The 18,252-nt window shown below is 37.1% G+C and overlaps 1 protein-coding gene across 5 annotated transcripts in view; it reads left to right on the top strand.

Moving 5' to 3' along the window:
* AEBP2 (AE binding protein 2) overlaps window positions 1-18,252 on the top strand; it is a 296,022-nt gene that overhangs the window by 36,428 nt on the left and 241,342 nt on the right. For all 5 annotated transcript variants that reach the window (XR_016037669.1, XM_055394700.2, XM_055394702.2 and 2 more), the window contains exons 4-5: window positions 15,083-15,269; window positions 17,748-17,872. Coding sequence is in view for 4 of the 5 variants with exons in the window: in XM_055394700.2 (XP_055250675.1) it covers window positions 15,083-15,269; window positions 17,748-17,872 (312 nt within the window). In the remaining variant the exon portion in view is untranslated. The remainder of the gene's footprint in view (window positions 1-15,082; window positions 15,270-17,747; window positions 17,873-18,252) is intronic.

Here is an 18,252-nt window from a genome sequence, read left to right as displayed (position 1 = left end):
TTCATTGACTATGCCAAAGCCTTTGACTGTGTGGATCACAATAAACTGGAAAATTCTGAAAGAGATGGGAATCCCAGACCACCTGACCTGCCTCTTGAGAAACCTGTATGCAGGTCAGGAAGCAACAGTTAGAACTGGACATGGAACAGCAGACTGGTTCCAAATAGGAAAAGGAGTACGTCAAGGTTGTATATTGTCACCCTGTTTATTTAACTTCTATGCAGAGTACATCATGAGGAACGCTGGGCTGGAAGAAGCACAAGCTGGAATCAAGATTGCCGGGAGAAATATCAATAACCTCAGATATGCAGATGACACCACCCTTACGGCAGAAAGTGAAGAGGAACTCAAAAGCCTCTTGATGAAAGTGAAAGAGGAGAGTGAAAAGGTTGACTTGAAGCTCAACATTCAGAAAACAAAGATCATGGCATCTGGTCCTATCACTTCATGGCAAATAGATGGGGAAACAGTGGAAACAGTGTCAGACTTTATTTTTTTGGGCTCCAAAATCACTGTGGATGCTGAATACAGCCATGAAATTAAGACACTCCTTGGAAGGAAAGTTATGACCAACCTAGTTAGTGTATTAAAAAGCAGAGACATTACTTTGCCAACCAAGGTCCGTCTAGTTAAGGCTATGGTTTTTCCCGTGGTCATGTATGGATGTGAGAGTTGGACTGTGAAGAAAGCTGATCGCCGAAGAATTGATGCTTTTGAACTGTGGTGCTGGAGAAGACTCTTGAGAATCCCTTGGACTGCAAGGAGATCCAACCAGTCCATTCTAAAGGAGATCAATCCTGGGTGTTCATTGGAAGGACTGATGCTAAAGCTGAAACTGCAATACTTTGGCCACCTCATGCGATGAATTGACTCACTGGAAAAGACTCTGATATGGGAAAGGTTGGGGGCGGGAGGAGAAGGGGACGACAGAGAATGAAATGGCTGGATGGCATCACTGACTCGATGGACATGAGTTTGAGTGAACTCCGGGAGTTGGTGATGGACAGGGAGGCCTGGCGTGCTGTGATTCATGGGGTCACAAAGAGTCGGACACGACTGAGCGACTGAACTGAACTGAATGGGACTGGGAAAGAGTTAGTAGAAGTTCAGTGGGAGTTGACTACAGAGAGGGGGTCATGTGATGATTCTGGAGACAACTCCCTTTGGAAAATGTTTTTTTTTAGTTGTAACATATCACAGTGTATATTAAAATGTTTAAAGCATACTTAAGTATTTCATATGTTTGTATGTACCTGTGTAACCACCATCCCGATGAGGAATATTTTCATTCTTTCCCCTAGACCAGTTTATGATTTCTATCATCTTGACTGACTTGTTTGAGCTTTTGTGTCTGGCTGTTTTCACTCAACAGAATAGCAGTGAGATTTGTCCTGTTGTAGGTTGTTACCCTTATTTAGTCGTTAGGTTGTGTCTAACTCCTTTGCGACCCCATAGACTGTAGCCCGCCAGCCCCTCTGTCCATGGGATTCTCCAGGCAAGAATAGTGAGGTGGGTTGCCATTTCCTTCTCCAGGGAATCTGCCTGACCCAGGGATTGAGCCCAGGTCTTCTGCAGTGCAGGCAGATTCTTTACTGCTGAACCACCGGGGAAATTCCCTGTGTACCAGTCATTTAAAAAAGTAGTTGCCGTGTAGTATTCCAGTGTGCAGTAAACCACAGTTTATTCTTTATGGGCAAGTTGATTGTTTCTAGTCTTTGGCTGTTATTAATCAAGCTGTCTTAAACATACTCTTCCACATGTCTTCTGATGGCAGACATGTACTCATTTCTCTTGGTTGTATAGTTAGGAGTGGAATTACTGAGTCACAGATAAGTGTATATTTAGCTCTAGAAACTACAGACTCTTACAAATTGGTCATACATTTTACGTTCCCACCAGCAGTGAATGAGATTTTTAGTTGCTCTAGATCTTGATATTTGCTATCTTGTTAATTTTAGCCGCTCTGGTGTCTATTTAGTGGTATCCCATTGTGACTTTAATTTTTACTTCCCTGCTGAGTAATGATAGGTTGAACACATTTCCAAAGACTTTGGCTATTTGAATTTCCTCTTTTGGGTGAAGTGCCTATTCAAGCCCTTTTTTATTTTACCGAATGACTTGTTTTTATTATTATATAAAATTTTATATATATTTTGGATAAAATTACTTTGACAGATATATGTATTTGAACTCCAGTCTGTCTTTGGTTATCCTTTTTACCTTTTCCTAACAGGATTTTTTGAAGAATAGTTTTTAGTTTTAGTGAAGTCTAATCTATCAATTTTTTTTATGGTTAGTGTTTCTTGTATTCTGTTTAAGAAATCTTTGCCAGTCCTCGGTATATGAAGATGAGGAGGATCTTACAGAGAAGAGTTTTGTCTTCTGGTGATAGAGGAGATCATTTCGAGAGGTGTGTGTGTGTATATATCAGTTCAGTTCAGTCACTCAGTCCTGTCCGACTCCTTGCAGTCCAAGGGACTCTCGAGTCTTCTCCAGTACCACAGTTCAAATGCATCAATTCTTCGGCAGTCAGCTTTCTTTATAGTCCAACTCTCATATCCATACATGACTACTGGAAAAACCATCCCTTTGACTTGATGGACCTTTGTTGGCAAAGTAATGTCTCTGCTCTTTAGTATGCTGTCTAGGTTTATAATTTGCTTATCTAATACTTAACAAGTATATAATTAAGTAGTTTTTAGTATATTCATAGGTTTCTGCAACTATCACTACTACTTACAGAAATACATGATTTTGAAAAAAAGACAAGCACAGAAGAGTAAGTGAACTATTTAGAAAATAACATGCAGTTTCATATATTCAGTGATACTTTACGGTGGCAATTTGAAATCGTTAAAATACTTCTGACTAGTAAGCTTGGACTGTCTAGAAATTAAGTATAAAAGCAATTGCTTGCAAAATGTTGTCTTTCCACACTTTTATTATCTTAACTATCTTTTAGTCTGGAACCCAGTTATTATAAGGAATTACATTATTTTTCTTCTTTTATATTTATCATATGCTTCAAGCATTTGCCAAGGAGTTCAGTTTTATTCCTATCTTAAGCAGCCTTGATGTTGGCTGCTCTGGTTTGGTGGTTTGTGTGTGGGATAATTGATAGATTCGTCTTGATGAGGGATTTTTAGAAATGACACTGCCTTTACTGAAAACATTTTAAGTTGTTAATTTTTTTTTTGTAAATTAATTTATTTAATTGGAGGCTGATTACTTTACAGTATTATAGTAGTTTTTGCAGTACAGTCACATGAATTCAGCCAGGGGTGTACGTGTGTCCCCCATCCTGAACCCCTTTCTCACCTCCCTCCCCATCATATCCCTCAGGGTCGTCCCAGTGCACCAGCCCTGGGTGCCCTATCTCATGCATCAAACTTGGACTGGCGATCTAGTTCACATATGGTAATATACACATTTCAGTGCTATTCTGTCACATCATCCCACCCTTGCCTTCTCCCACAGAGTCCAAAAGTGTGTTCTTTACATCTGTGTCTTTTGTTGTTTTGCATATAGGGTCATCGTTACCATCTTTCTAAATTCCATATGTATACGTTATTATACTTTATAGGTGTTTTTCTTTCTGACTTAATTCACTCTGTATAATAGGCTCCAGTTTCATCCACCTCATTAGAACTGATTCAGATGCATTCTTTTTAATAGCTGCATAATATTCCATTGTGTGTATGTACTATAGCTTTCTTATCCATTCATCTGCCGATGGACATCTAGGTTGCTTCCATGTCCTAGCTATTGTAAACAGTGCTGCAATGAATGTTGGGGTACACGTGTCTCTTTCAATTCTGGTTAATTCTTTAGAATGAAGCCTGAATAGAGAGAAGGGATGGAAGATAAGAAAAGAAAGGGCCAGTATAGCATTGCTGCCTACAACAGACTGTGCCCATACACAGCCAACAAAACTTTTTCTTAATTCCTAGTTGGCTCTTGCTCTTCTCCTGCACTCTGTCAGATGGAAATAAGTGTGTTACAAAAGTCATGCTTACTTCATTTTAAGAAATTTGATTTTGAAAAAGTTTAAATAGTGTAAATATAATCTAACATCTATTATATTTGACTTCTTAGCATATATGTACAAAGTAAAGAAATAAGTGGAATCAATTCGCACCTACATATAGTGAATCTTTTTCTTTTGGCTGCGCCACACGGCTTGGGAGAATCTTAGTTCCTTCACCAGAGATTGAGCCCATACCCTTGGCAGTGGAACCATGGTGTCCTCTAACCACTGGACTGTCCCCAGGGAATTCCCTAGCCTACCGTTTTAGTTTTGTATTGGACATCACTTCAGGTTATGTAATATTTCTGTGTAATTCCTTGATGGGCTTTTTTGGTCCAGTTTTTCACAATATAACCTATGAGCTCATTTTTACACACTACTTTTGTGAGCTAATATAAATTCCTAGAAGCTGTTTTACTGAGTCAAATAGTATATGTCTAGGCTTGCTTTAGAAAAATATTGTTGAATTCCCTCTGCAGAAAAACGTACCAATGTATATTCTCACCAGCAGTGTTAGAATATAGTAGTGCCTATTTCCCAACAGCCTTCTTGAGGCTTGTTATTTATTCCCTTTTATTTTGCCAGTCTGCCAGTTTGTATGGTAATACCTTTCTACTTACATACCATGCAGGTACATATAATGTAAATACAATATAAATACTTTTCTGTATATTCACATTGTTTTCCCCCCATGTTAATTATTTTTGTATTTTTAGGATGGATAACTTTTTGAGCTTACTCATTATTCTTTTTTATAAAGTAGGAAAAATATTTCCCTCCTGTGATAGTAGTTAAATATTTTCCCCATTTTCTAAAATGCAAATTTCTTAAACTTATAATTTTGAAAAATTTCAGCTTGCAGAAAAGGTGGGAAAACTCCCATGTATTTCTCTCTCTCACATGTATGTGTAAAGAACTCCCATGTACCCCTCAGCCAGAGTCACCGGTACCACTTTGCCGCGTTTGCTTTCTCTCTGTCCACCTCTCCATCTGTCTTCCTCCCTCCCATCTCTCTCTCTCCTTTCCTCCCTTGTTTCTTGCACACACACATTTCACACACTACACTGTTTTTGAGGAGCCAAATAAGAGGAGCAGTATCCCTAAATTCTTCAGGATGTGTATTTCCTAAGAACACTCATTTACATAACCTTAGTGCAGTTATCAAGATCCAGAAATCTAACATTGATGCTACTAGCTATTCAGATTTCGGTAACTGTCCCAGTAATGTCCCTCACAGCCATTTTTTTCACTTTGTTTAGAATTCAGTTGAGCATCATGCGTTACATTTAGTTTTCACGACTCTTTGAAACTTACTTTCCTGAGCCTTTCTTTATGTTTTATGGCAGTAATATTTTTGAGGAGTATACATTTTTTATTTTATATTATATTCCCTATTTGGGAGTTATTTGATGTGATCATTTTCAGTTTATGTATTTTGGGAGAAAATAAAAATTCTCACTATTATCACTTCAGGGAATACTTGATGAGAGTTTGTTCCATCATAGATCAGGTTACCTAGCATCACTTGGTTAAGGTGGAATTTCTAGGTTCTCTACCACAAACTTTTTATTTGTACCTTTATAATTAATAATCAATTTTTGGAGGGACACTTTCAATCCATATCAATAATATTGTTCCCCATTAGAACTAGTTTTAGTATCCATTGATGTTTTTTGCTTTAATCATTTATTATTATGAGGGTTGTTACAAAATGAAAGAACATTATTAGAAAAGTTAGAAAGTTATTTTTCTAACTTTATTCGCATCTGAAAATTCAGATTAGTTGATACTCTCTTTTTAGAGCTTTCTACCCAGTGTTCTATCATGTAGCTACAGAATGGACTCACGTATTATGTTATTCTTAATCTTATAATACATAGCTATCTTTTTGATGCTCATCTAATACAGATTTTTATATATTGAATTTTATCAGTTTTTGCTCATGTGGCTTCTGGGGCAACTGTCTGAAGATTAAAGATTCATATGATAAAAGTCCGTTGGAGTTTTGGTAATGGGAAAGGTTAGAAAAGAGAAGTCCAGAAAGACCTAATTGAGTTGATATGGGAAATCAGTGAAAGTCACGGATGTGTCGTTTAGGTTTAAACTGAATTTTATATTTCCTATACTTCCTCGTTTTGTGCTTGATGATAAAAAAGTTAATGTCATATGAAAATAATCTTGTTAGCTCATTATCAAACTTTAGTTTTATAAAATCATACTCCTGAAATGCAGATATAGTTTTTATCTTTTAATAATGTTTGTGTTGTATAATGAAAATGCAAAGATTATTCCTTGATAATAACCCCCCCCGCCCCCGCCATTCATTTTGTCTTGTATATATACCCCTGCTTTGTATGTGCCTTTAGAGTTTGTGTGAGGGGAGTTGCTGCTGCCATTTTCTTAAATGTAGTGAAACTTTTTATATTAAAGTTTGAAAAACATTACATGTGTTAATAGGACTAGGATTTTGAAATTCTTTCAGCTATTCTCTGGTCTTTATTTTTAATGGTGATTTTCATTCTCCTTGGTCATTTGGTATTAAGCTTTATCATGGCTAATTGACCTCAGCTCACCGTGTTCCATTTTGCCAGTGTGACAGTTACTTGTCTGGACAAATTTGTATAGTGTGGTAGAAATTACATAGTTATACTTTTTAGATAGGCTCCATAGTTTTCTTTTTCTTCCTACACATTTCTCTTCTACTCTAGTATTTCTGTTTACTTTGAACACAGTACTTGTAGTCACTTAGTTGTCATGGGTATTGTATTTATTATAGTGTTTATTATAACTTTTCCTCAGCAGCTAGTCTCCCGCAGCAGAGTATGATTGTGTTCTTTCATAATAGTGACATATCTGAATGACTTCTCATTGTAATAGAGTAGTGCTTGAAAAACTTAAGACTTTCTTTCAGACCTAATATATGAAATAGCCAGTCCTTTTAAGTGTTTTGGAGTCAAGAACGTAGCCTAAATTGTGATAAAGAAAAAAGAAATTTCATCAGACCAGAATTAAACTACTATATCCTCGTTAACTGTGTGAGTCTTACAGTTGTGCATACAGGCAGTTGTGGTAACTGTTACAAGACACAGTGATGCCAGTATTATTACATCATTCACTGTGATGGGTGATGAGAAAGTTCCTTCTTCAGTTCCTTTGTAACGTGTTTGATAATGGTAGTTGATACTGATAATTTTAAAAATTTTTTGCTTTTTATCTCCAGTTTTATTGAGATATAATTGACAAATGAAATTCTAAGATATTTAAAGGACACATTGTGATGACTGGATATGCATTACAATTGTGAAAGGACTCCATCCATCACCTCACAGATACATATATATAATACATATTTTAAAACTTTATATATATATTAAATTATATATGTATGTATATTTTTGGGGGGGTGAGAATATTTTGCATTTCAGCATTCTCTGTAATAATACAAGACTTTTAGCACCCTGTTCTGTCTTTAATTCTCCTTTGCCTTTTTGTGTCTCTGTTTGAAGGATTCATTTTCCCTAGCCTTGGCAGCCAGATTTTAGGAGGTTTCCACTGACCAAAGATGGTACAATTTGAGTATAAATTAGGAAAATAAGTGTAAATGAACATGATGATACTGAAAAACAAAACACGATTCCTTAACACATACACCTACCCAGCCACCCACCCATGAAACTAATTGGTCACTGGTGGGGAATGATAGGGATCTGGTTATTTGGAAATCTACAACAGACTGGTTCCAAATAGGAAAAGGAGTACGTCAAGGTTGTATGTTGTCACCCTGCTTATTTAACTTCCATGCAGAGTACATCATGAGGAATGCTGGGCTGGAAGAAGCACAAGCTGGAGTGAAGATTGCCGGGAGAAATATCAATAACCTCAGATATGCATATAATACCACCCTTATGGCAGAAAGTGAAGAGGAACTAAAAAGCCTCTTGATGAAAGTGAAAGAGGAGAGTGAAAAGGTTGGCTTGAAGCTCAACATTCAGAAAACAAAGATCATGGCATCTGGTCCCATCACTTCTTGGGAAATAGATGGGGAAACAATGTCAGACTTTATTTTTCTGGGCTCCAAAATCACTGCGGATGCTGATTGCAGCCATGAAATTAAAAGATGCTTACTCCTTGGAAGGAAAGTTATGACCAACCTAGATAGTATACTAAAAAGCAGAGACATTACTTTGCCAACAAAGGTCCGTCTAGTCGAGGCTATGGTTTTTCCAGTGGTCATGTATGGATGTGAGAGTTGCACTGTGAAGAAAGCTGAGCACTGAAGAATTGATGCTTTTGAACTGTGGTGCTGGAGAAGACTCTTGAGAGTCCCTTGTACTGCAAGGAGATCCAACCAGTCCATTCTAGAGGAGATCAATCCTGGGTGTTCATTGGAAGGACTGATGCTAAAGCTGAAACTCCAGTACTTTGGCCACCTCATGCGACGAGTTGACTCACTGGAAAAGACTCTGATCCTGGGAAAGATTGGGGGCGGGAGGATACAGGAACGACAGAGAATGCGTGGCTGGATGGCATCACCTACTCGATGGACGTGAGTTTGAGTGAACTCCGGGAGTTGGTGATGGACAGGGAGGCCTAGTGTGCTGTGATTCATGGGGTCACAAAGAGTCGGACACGACTGAGCGACTGAACTGAACTGAACTGAAGAAGAGTCTTGAGGTCATTCTTTCTCTACTATATGAGCTGTGCCATTGGGTATTCAAATTCTGGTGCCTGAGTTGTGCCCATGACCAATTAAATTAGAATCTTTTTGATGTGCTGCTAGACGCTCCTTTATTTTAAAAAATCTTACTGGTGATTGGGATGTGTACCCGTGCTTAAGAATTCTTTATTTGGCTGCGATGGATCTTTCTCTAGTTGGGGCGAGCGGGGGCCACTCTAGTTGCATTGCATGGGTTTCTCACTATGGTGACTTGTTGCAGAGCACAGGCTCTAGGCGAGCAGGCTCAGTAGTTGTGGTTCATAGGCTTAGTTGCTTCACAACATGTGGAATGTTCTTGGACCAGGAATTGAACCCATGTCTCTTGCATCGGCAGGCAGATTGTTATCCACTGTACCACCAGGGAAATCCAAGAACTTCTGTTTACAATGTTTTTCTCTTATGAGGAGACCCTGTACGAGACATACCACTTATTACAACACTGGGTGAATGTGGTTAGTTACAAAAACTGATAATTAAATATTTCTGTAGTAAATGAGGATACCAACTCAGAGGTCTTTGAAAGGAAGGGGAGAAGCACAGGGAAGAAAGATGTATGCTCTGTTTGCTCTGTGCATGTTGCATATGGGGTCTTGGTTTTTATTAACTTACTCTTTCCTGTCTGGCCTCCTTGATACCACACTTGCCTGTTATTCATCCCTGCCGAAACTCAGTGGCTGTTCCTTCAGAGTCTGCTTTGCTGTTTTGCCTCACTTCTGAATGTTGGAAACTGCTGTCAAAAACTCGCACCCTAAGTGGTTTTATCTTATCAAGTTCTTTGGTTTTAAATACTCTGTATATTCTGATACTCCCAGATGTTTACATCTAGCCCTAATTTTCCCTCTTGGATTCCAGAATAGAATATTCAGCTTGGATGTCTTATGGAGCATTTCGAACTTACTATGTACAGAAGCTTGGTTTTCCATTTCAACCATGGTTCTATCTTAGACGCAGTAAATAATAAGATCTTCCATCCAATTACCCTAACTTGAAGAGTCCTGCATTATTCTTGACTCTTCTCTCAACCTCTCGTATACTGCCCCCACATGCATTCCCAAATCCTATCAATTTGCTTCCCTCTCAGGTATTCTGAATACTGTTACTACTTCTCATTCTGCTCTTCTGTTATTCATCTCCCACTTCATCTTCTAAGGTTCACTTAGTCATTGCTATTTGAAATCCTTGGTAACTCCTCTGTCTCTGTAAATGAAAACATCCGTGTTTCTTAGCATGATGTATAGTATCGTGTCTGATACTTACCTGCTTCTCTCTTCTCATTCATTCCTTTACTATATCTTCATAGGAATTGTGTTCCAGCCAGATACTGAACTACTTGTACATCTCAAATGGATCTCCTTTTGACCTCCTTGCGGTTTTGTATAGGCTGTGCTTTCTACCAGAGAATGTTAAAAGCTTTGTTTCAGAAAATTTTTAAAGTTACAAAAAATGTGCAAAGATAGTACAGAGAGTACTCATATACCTTCACCCCATTCGTTTCCCCCGATGTTATCATCTCACGTACTGTGGTACATTTGTCAAAACTAAGAAACCAACATTTGTACCTGGAATGTTTGTTTTCTTTTGGATTTCTTGTTAATAAATACTCCCGTATCTTCTGTTTTCTGCTCTGTGTTTCAGTAGCCCCTTGTAGATTTTAATAGCACTTATGGGAATGTGAATATGAATGACTGTCTTGGCGCTGCTTCATTCGAATAAATCTGTTTGAAAAAACTGTCATTCCATGTTTCAAACTTTATAACTGCTACATGCCCACAAGAGAAGCTAACAAATGTTTCAGTGGATTCGGAAGATGGAACATTTAAAACACTTGTTGTCCAACCACCAGTTTTTCCCCTGATTGTTCAAATAGATTTGCTTTTTTTTTTTTAATCAGCACCATATGTGGTAGCGTATGTTCAGTGGTCATTGTTGTATGTGTGGGTGAAACATTGACTATTTGAACAGTAAAATCACTCAACACCGTGAAATACTTGTGTTAAGAGGAGTGAATGCACTGAGACCATTTGAGGCAACAGATTTGTCTCTCCCCTTGTTCTCTGTGATAAACACTAAATGAGTGGACTGTTGATTAGTGACACTTAAAATTTTTCTGTTAGGGTAAATGAATTTGTGTTTCAGTGAAAGGTGTGTGATTCTGTTGTACTTGTTTTCATTAGAAGTGCTCTTCTCTGTCATTCTAAATTCTCGTTTAGTTTATGTTTTCTTTTTAGGATTTGTTTTTGGTTCTTTGTTTATTTTTTGATTCTTGATTGATGAAACCAAAAGATAAAAACCAAAACCAAAGATAAAATAATTTTCTATTAGAATTCTCATTATTGATTTTATTTCCTGAGCATTGAATCATTGCTCATTAAAATAAACTTGAGATATTTACTCTCTTAGTTCTAGGTACTACCAGAGCTTATTTTTTCCAGTTTTGAAGGAACCCAGGACAAAATAAATCTGTAACGAATCCTTGTAATTTAGGATAATCCTGGGTGGATTCGTGTGACAAAATCCCTAGAAATTTAAACCTGGGGACTTGGATCTGAACAGTTATTGTCATTGCTGCCTTAATTGTAGTCAAGCAGCAATTCTAAAATTTGGAATGTGAAATTTGTCCATAAATTTGTTTGAATAACCAGTACTCAAGCAAGAATCTAAGAGTAAAACTGTTTTATTTATTGCATTCTTTGAAGTATCTGTCACATGGGGCATAAAATATGTAATTGATACAAAGTATGTGTTTTTTGGACTTCACTGTTGGTCCAGTTGCTGAGACTCAGAGCTCCTAAGGCAGGGGGCCTGGGTTCAATCCCTGGTCAGGGAACTAGATCCCATATGCAGCAACTAAGACTCATTGCAGCCAAATAAATAATAAAGTATGTTTTTAGAATAGGTGTTAGGAAATACAGGGGTGATATCTTTTAAAATGGAAAAACAAGAAAAATAAGTACTGCATGTCTTATGGCAGTACTGTACAGTTTAATAGAAATAAAGTGTGAACTGAATGTGTTATTTAATATTTAAAAATTTTCAGTGCTGTGTTAAAATACTTGAAACAGGTGAAAATGAAAATAATTTAAAGAACATCTTTGACTTAACCTATTCGATCATGTCAGCATCTTGTCAATATACATAGTTAATAAGATCTTTTGCGCTTTCTGGTACTAAATCTTCCAAATTTGGTGTGCAGTTTATACTTGTAACGCTTTTTAAAAAATTTGAACTAGCCGCATTTTAAGGACTCAGTAGCTCTATGTATCTAATGACTGGCATGTATTGAACAGGGCAGAACTAACTTCAGGGTGATTCTCCTTCAGCACTCTTAATTCAGGCTCTGAACACTTGCATCTATATTTATTTTATTTTTTAACTTTTTTAATTGAAGTATTGTTAATTTGCACTGTTAGGTATAGGTATACAGATGGATTCAGTTGTAAATACGTACATATATTCCTTTTCAGATTCTTTTCCATTATAGGTTATCACAAGACATTGAATGTGAACAGTGGGTCTTTGTTGTTAATCTCTTTTATACATAGTGTGCGTATGTTAATCCCAGTCTCCTAATTTACCCCCTCCCTCACTATCTTCATCTATATTAAGATTTCATAAAATTTGCAGTTGGAGAAGTAGATTCACACAGGCACATTTTCCAACCATATTTAAATTTTTTTTTGGTATTTAGAAGGAATTATCAGGTTTTAAATTAAAGTGATTATTAAGGAAATACAAGTGAAAAATTGCAGTGAGATCCCACTTCATACTCACTAGGATGGTTTTAATAAACGAAAAATGACAAGTCTGAGCAAGGATGTGGAGCTGTCCTTATAAACCTTGTATTTGTTTGTAGGTTGTAAATACACTAAATACCACTGAATTATATACTTTAAAATGGTGTGTTATATGAAATTCACCTCAAAAATTAATAAAATTAAATAAAAATTCAGTTTCTTCTGGTAGTGTTATTTATAATGGTAAGTAGCAGCATCTGACTAGTGGCTCCTGTAGTAGATAATGGTGTTTTCTGGCAGTGTGATAATCTGCAGAAGATGGAAACTTTAAAAAGCATTATTCTTTTTTGGTGCTCAAAATAGATGTAGTAAGATTTTAGGTTCTAAGAATTCAACAACTGTCAAAGGCGCAGCTTCTTTCACAAGGTCAGAATCTGTAGCTGAGCCTTCTGTGATGTAGGCAATCCGAGGACCACACTATTGATAAGAGCCGTAAGAATTAAATGAATTGTGAAGCCCTGAATATGGCTGGTTGTTTCAGGGTTCCATAACTCTGCGCCTTACCCTTGATGACAGTCCTTTGAAGTTGTCGCTTTATAGATATATATGTCTTGATGATCACATATAAGCACTTTCAGTGCAAAAAGTATATCTCTCATCCATCCTTACACTTCTAGCATCTAATGTTAATAGTACTAAATATGGAATAGGTAAGTATTTGAACTAAAATCTTGAGTCATTCTCTCTCAACCTAGTGTGCACTTTAGAATCATCAGAGGTTTTTGTTAGCAATACTGAGTACCGTTGGAGCGCTTAACATGTCTCTTATACTGAAATGAGTAGAATAATTCTTAATGGTACTCTGCAAGGATTTTGCTGTGAAGTGTTTCAGCCAGCACTGATTTCTATCAGAATCTGTAAGCCAGTATATTTAGAGATAGTTATGATTTGCAGGACGCTTCTGGTAATGTATATATTCATAAAAGTATATTCTTGCCTTGAAAATGCATGGAAAAGATGGGCTGGGATAAATTATCTAATTATGATCTGTAAGTGTGAGGATGTTCCTCACAGGAGGGTGAACTCTTTTCATGTGGTCAGATTTAAAGAGATTTTGTGAATAAAGTTATGATCATTACTAATAGAGGGCTGTTGGTCTGGAAGATCCCTTGGAGGAGGAAATGGCCACCTTCTCCAGTATTCTTGCCTGGAAAATCCCATGGACCGAGAAGCCTGGAGGGCTATAGTCCATGGCGTTGCAAAGACCCAGGTCGCTTCTGTGCGTGCGCGTGCTCGCTGGCTCTCTCTCTCCCCCTCCCTCCCCCCGCCTCTTGGGCTCTATTGTGCTTTTAGAAGTTTGAATACACATACTAGAGGGCAGTATTGTGGAAATGTGTGGAGTCTTGTGGTATTAATCTAGAGAAATGTAAGTTGAACCATCTGGGAATAGTGTGTTGGATACATTTAGTGGCATACATGGCAAATTTGCCTGCTTGTTGTTTGGTTGTCAAGTAAGAAACTAAACAGCTTGAATAAATCACTGATGGAAAGCCCCCAGCAATCCAGTGTGGATTTTGCTGTTTTAGGACCACTTCTCCCCGGAGAAGGCAATGGCAGCCCACTCCAGTACTCTGGCCTGGAAAAGCCCATGGACGGAGGAGCCTGGTGGTCTACAGTCCATGGGGTTGCTAAGAGTCGGACACGACTGAGCGACTTCACTTTTCACTTTGAAAAATGTTTTAATTAGTAACATTCATTTCTTGAAAGTGAAAGTCACTCAGTCATGTCCTGTTTGAGGACCACTTTTGGAAAATGTTTTAATTGGTAACATTCATTTCTTGAAAGTGAAAGTCACTCAGTCATGTCCGACTCCTTGTGACCCCAGGGACTATACAGTCTGTGGAATTCTCCAGGCTAGGATACTGGAGTGGGTAGCCTTTCCCATCTCCAGGGGATCTTCCCAACCCAGGAATCGAACCCAGGTCTCCTGCATTGTGGGCAGCTTCTTTACCAGCTGAGCTACAAGGGAAGCCCAACATTGATTTCTTAGAAGACCTGAAAATATTATTTTTTAAGATCTGCTGCTGCTGCTAAGTCGCTTCAGTTGTTTCCGACTCTGTGCGACCCCATAGACGGCAGCCCACCAGGCTTCCCCATCCCTGGGATTCTCCAGGCAAGAAAACTGGAGTGGGGTGCCATTTCCTTCTCCCATGTATGAAAGTGAAAAGTGAAAGTGAGGTTGCTCAGTTGTGTCCTAACTAGCACTAAAACTGTAATTTTAGTGATTTCCAAACACTCTGCATCCAGTTGTTGGAATAGCAGTTGCCAGGAGACTTGGGTAGTTAAGTAGATCTTGTTTTCTCAGTTTTGCACGTACGAAAGACTGTGGTGGTGGTGATTTAGTTGCTAAGTCGTGTTTGACTCTTTTGCAACCCCATGGACTGTAGCCCACCAGGTTTCTCTGTCCATGGATCATAGATCCTTTCTGGAATTAACTTCAGTAGTGTTACTGACTGACTTCTGAAAATACAAAATATCCACTCGTTTCTATTTTGCTTGTATCATATACTGCATCCCTGACATTATTATTGTTTTTTTATTTAGTGTGTTGTCGGTGGCTGCAATGCCAGCTTTGCTTCTCAGGGAGGGCTAGCTCGCCATGTACCCACACACTTCAGTCAGCAGAACTCCTCAAAAGTCTCTAGCCAGCCAAAGGCCAAAGAAGAATCTCCTTCTAAAGCTGGAATGAACAAAAGGAGGAAATTAAAGAACAAAAGACGACGCTCGTTACGTAAGTATTCAATACGCACTGAAAGGCAGTATGTATCAGATGGTTTAGTATTTATCTTAGACTCTCATACAAATTCAGTTTCTAACCATTCTTCAACTCTGCTTATCTGTTTTTGTTAATAGTAATGGACAGATAGGATCTTGGTCTGTCCCTGTGAGAATTCAGATGTGTGTTTTACCTCTAGCAGCTAAGGGAGCAGAAGTATATGTGGACTTAGAGTACAAACTTTATAGAATTAGATTTTGAGGGCTATTGTAATTCTGAATTAAGGCAATTTAAATTATGACAATATTGCTGTTTGTAACAATATTTTAGAAAATTTGAACATGTTACAGATTTAAAAATCAGTTAAAAATTAAGTAACCTGTCTGTTCCAAAGTGGTGTGTGTGAGAAGGGAAACTGAGTGTAGTGTGTGTCTCAGTGCTTAAGTCTCTTGTGATGCATATGTATAGTGTTTATGTGCTTAATTACAGGATTATTAGATGTAGCCTCCATATTTAGGACAGAACATAATTAAATGATTGTATACTTTTGAACCACAGGAAAATAGTCTTTATTTTTGTGATCTTCAAACAAAAAAGTTTTTGATTATGTAACTTACTAAGGAAAATGGTTGGACATTCAGTCTTAACTTGGTGTACTTACAGTGTATAGAGATAACGCTGCTAGTGTACATTGACAAGAAGGTATACTGCAAAACATAGAAATGGGAAAAAGAAGTCGTATTATTTTCTTCCTCATGCTAGTGGATCATGACACACAACTGCTTTGGAGACTATTGTTTTAGTTTAGTATTCTTGATCCTTTAGTAATGGACATAAAATGGTTAAGGTCTGATGCATAGAATCTGAAATTTGAGGGCTCTTTTTATTATTCCAAATTTAATTCAAGTGATGACCTCTGTGTTTGTTTAATCTTGAGTGAGGAGTGATAGATTTGAGTGACTTACAGGGGTGAGTCATTGTTAATAAGCTTATCCTTCTCAGAGAAAGCATATTTGGAGAGTATGGAGAAAGTACACATTTTTTCCCCCAGTAGCAGCAGATGAAGTAGGAAGGGGATTTCTTTATTAGCATTAGGTAAAATCATGACTTTTTTTCCTCTCATTCATAAATGTGAGTTTTTAAAGACTGATTTCCCATTGTCATTGCATTGTTAATCTTGTGGGTTCTGTTAGTTTATTACTAGCTCGTGTTCTGTTTATTTCCTTTTGAGCAAAAATCCAATGAGAAAAGAGCTATTCAGGTTGCTTTATTGAGTATACCAACTGGTAGATGTGTGTAGGTGTACTGAGAACTTCATGAATAGTAGAGACAATTTCAGTCTACCTGTGTGTTAAGTCAGAATAGTGTGGTAAATTAGCATATATATAATTTAGAATTTGCTGTACCAGGAAATTAGGCTGTTTCTTTTATTGTCAGTAAAATTTAATTTTTAATTACAGATGATACTGAGATATTTTACATGTATTAGAAAGCTCCACAATTGTAAAATAATAAATGCACTTTCCTTACTTTTAACAGTGTTATTAGTTATAGAAACAACACAATTTATAGTTATTAATGGAATGAAAATAGAAATTTTAAAAATGATCTTATCAAGTCTTTAGTGTATAACTTTGTTGTGATCATACTAAAAGATTGCATACTCTATGTTTGTCCATTTATTTTTAAAAAAATGATAGAAGCGAATCAGTATAAATTGCATTATGGCTTAAGGCATTTTTCCTATGCATTTATTTTGCTCATCATCTATAGCTGTTGCATTTCCATTTCTCAAATTAGGAAACAGACTAAGAAAGATCAGGCAGTTTGTGCAGAGTCACATAGGTGATAACTGATGAGATTGGGTGTTTGAAAGAATTTTGGAGTCCTCATTGGCATTTAAATGTATTTATAATTTTCTTAGATTATTGTTAGAAGAGTTACTCGTAATCAAGAAAATGTGTGTCAAAAGTTCCAAAATTTTTAAATTTTAATATTACTACTTTGTCAGATCTGAAGCAAATTTATATTACATATTAATGTAAGCTGTTCCTGAAATGTATTTCATGTGTTTGGCCGAGGTGAATGACATCTTGTAGTACATAGATAAAGACGTTTGTCATATTGTTGGAAACGCAGGACTGGTGCTCAGGAGAGATCCTGGAGTAAAATACAAAACTATATGACAAAGAGAGTAGCTGAAGTGTACAATCATGAGGTCGAAGGTTGAAATCTCACACACCAAGGAGCAAAATTAAACCACACTTGCTCGTTAGTGTTCTGCTTCTTACACCCTTAACCTTGTCAGCTTGGTTCTATGTTTTGGAAGCAAAGAAAATCTTGATATTTAAACACTAGATAGATAAATTGTTAATTATTTCAGTCTTTTCTACTTAGTGCATATTTTTGTGTAAAATAGATCACTAATTATGGCTGTTCTGAGACAGTTACATTTTTCTAAATATTCTTTACCACTTTTCTATTGACTTTCAGCACGACCGCATGATTTCTTCGATGCACAAACACTGGATGCGATAAGACATCGAGCCATATGCTTTAACCTCTCAGCTCATATAGAAAGTTTAGGAAAGGGACACAGTGTTGTTTTTCATAGTACTGTAAGTATCTGATTTTATTTTTTTTCAAATATTTCCCACAGTTTATGTTTAAAAGATCACATGAAGTTTTTTAGCCTTGAATTTGAGCTATTTAGGAAATTGGGATGGCATTTGGGTTACTAAGCATTTGAAGATCCGTCTCTGACTTTTAAGTAAACTAGGTGTGTTTTCTGACCTCTGGTTTCCTTATATGTAAAGTTAGAACAGGAGACTTCCTTTAACGCACATCCCTGTCTATGTTTCTGCATGCTATCTCCCCTAAAATGCACGTCTAATGCTTGTGTTAAACAGAAAATAAGATAATGGTTATCAAATGAAAGCTTCATGAAAGAAGGGATTTTTATCTTTTTTTTTTTTCTGTGGATATATCTGAAGCATGT

The sequence above is a fragment of the Moschus berezovskii genome, chromosome 6 (genome assembly GCF_049115385.1).
Source record: "Moschus berezovskii isolate FMDL1 chromosome 6, NW_MosBer_1.0, whole genome shotgun sequence".
In the NCBI taxonomy this organism is placed as follows: Eukaryota; Metazoa; Chordata; class Mammalia; order Artiodactyla; family Moschidae; genus Moschus; species Moschus berezovskii.
This window is presented reverse-complemented; position numbering and strand designations above follow the sequence as displayed.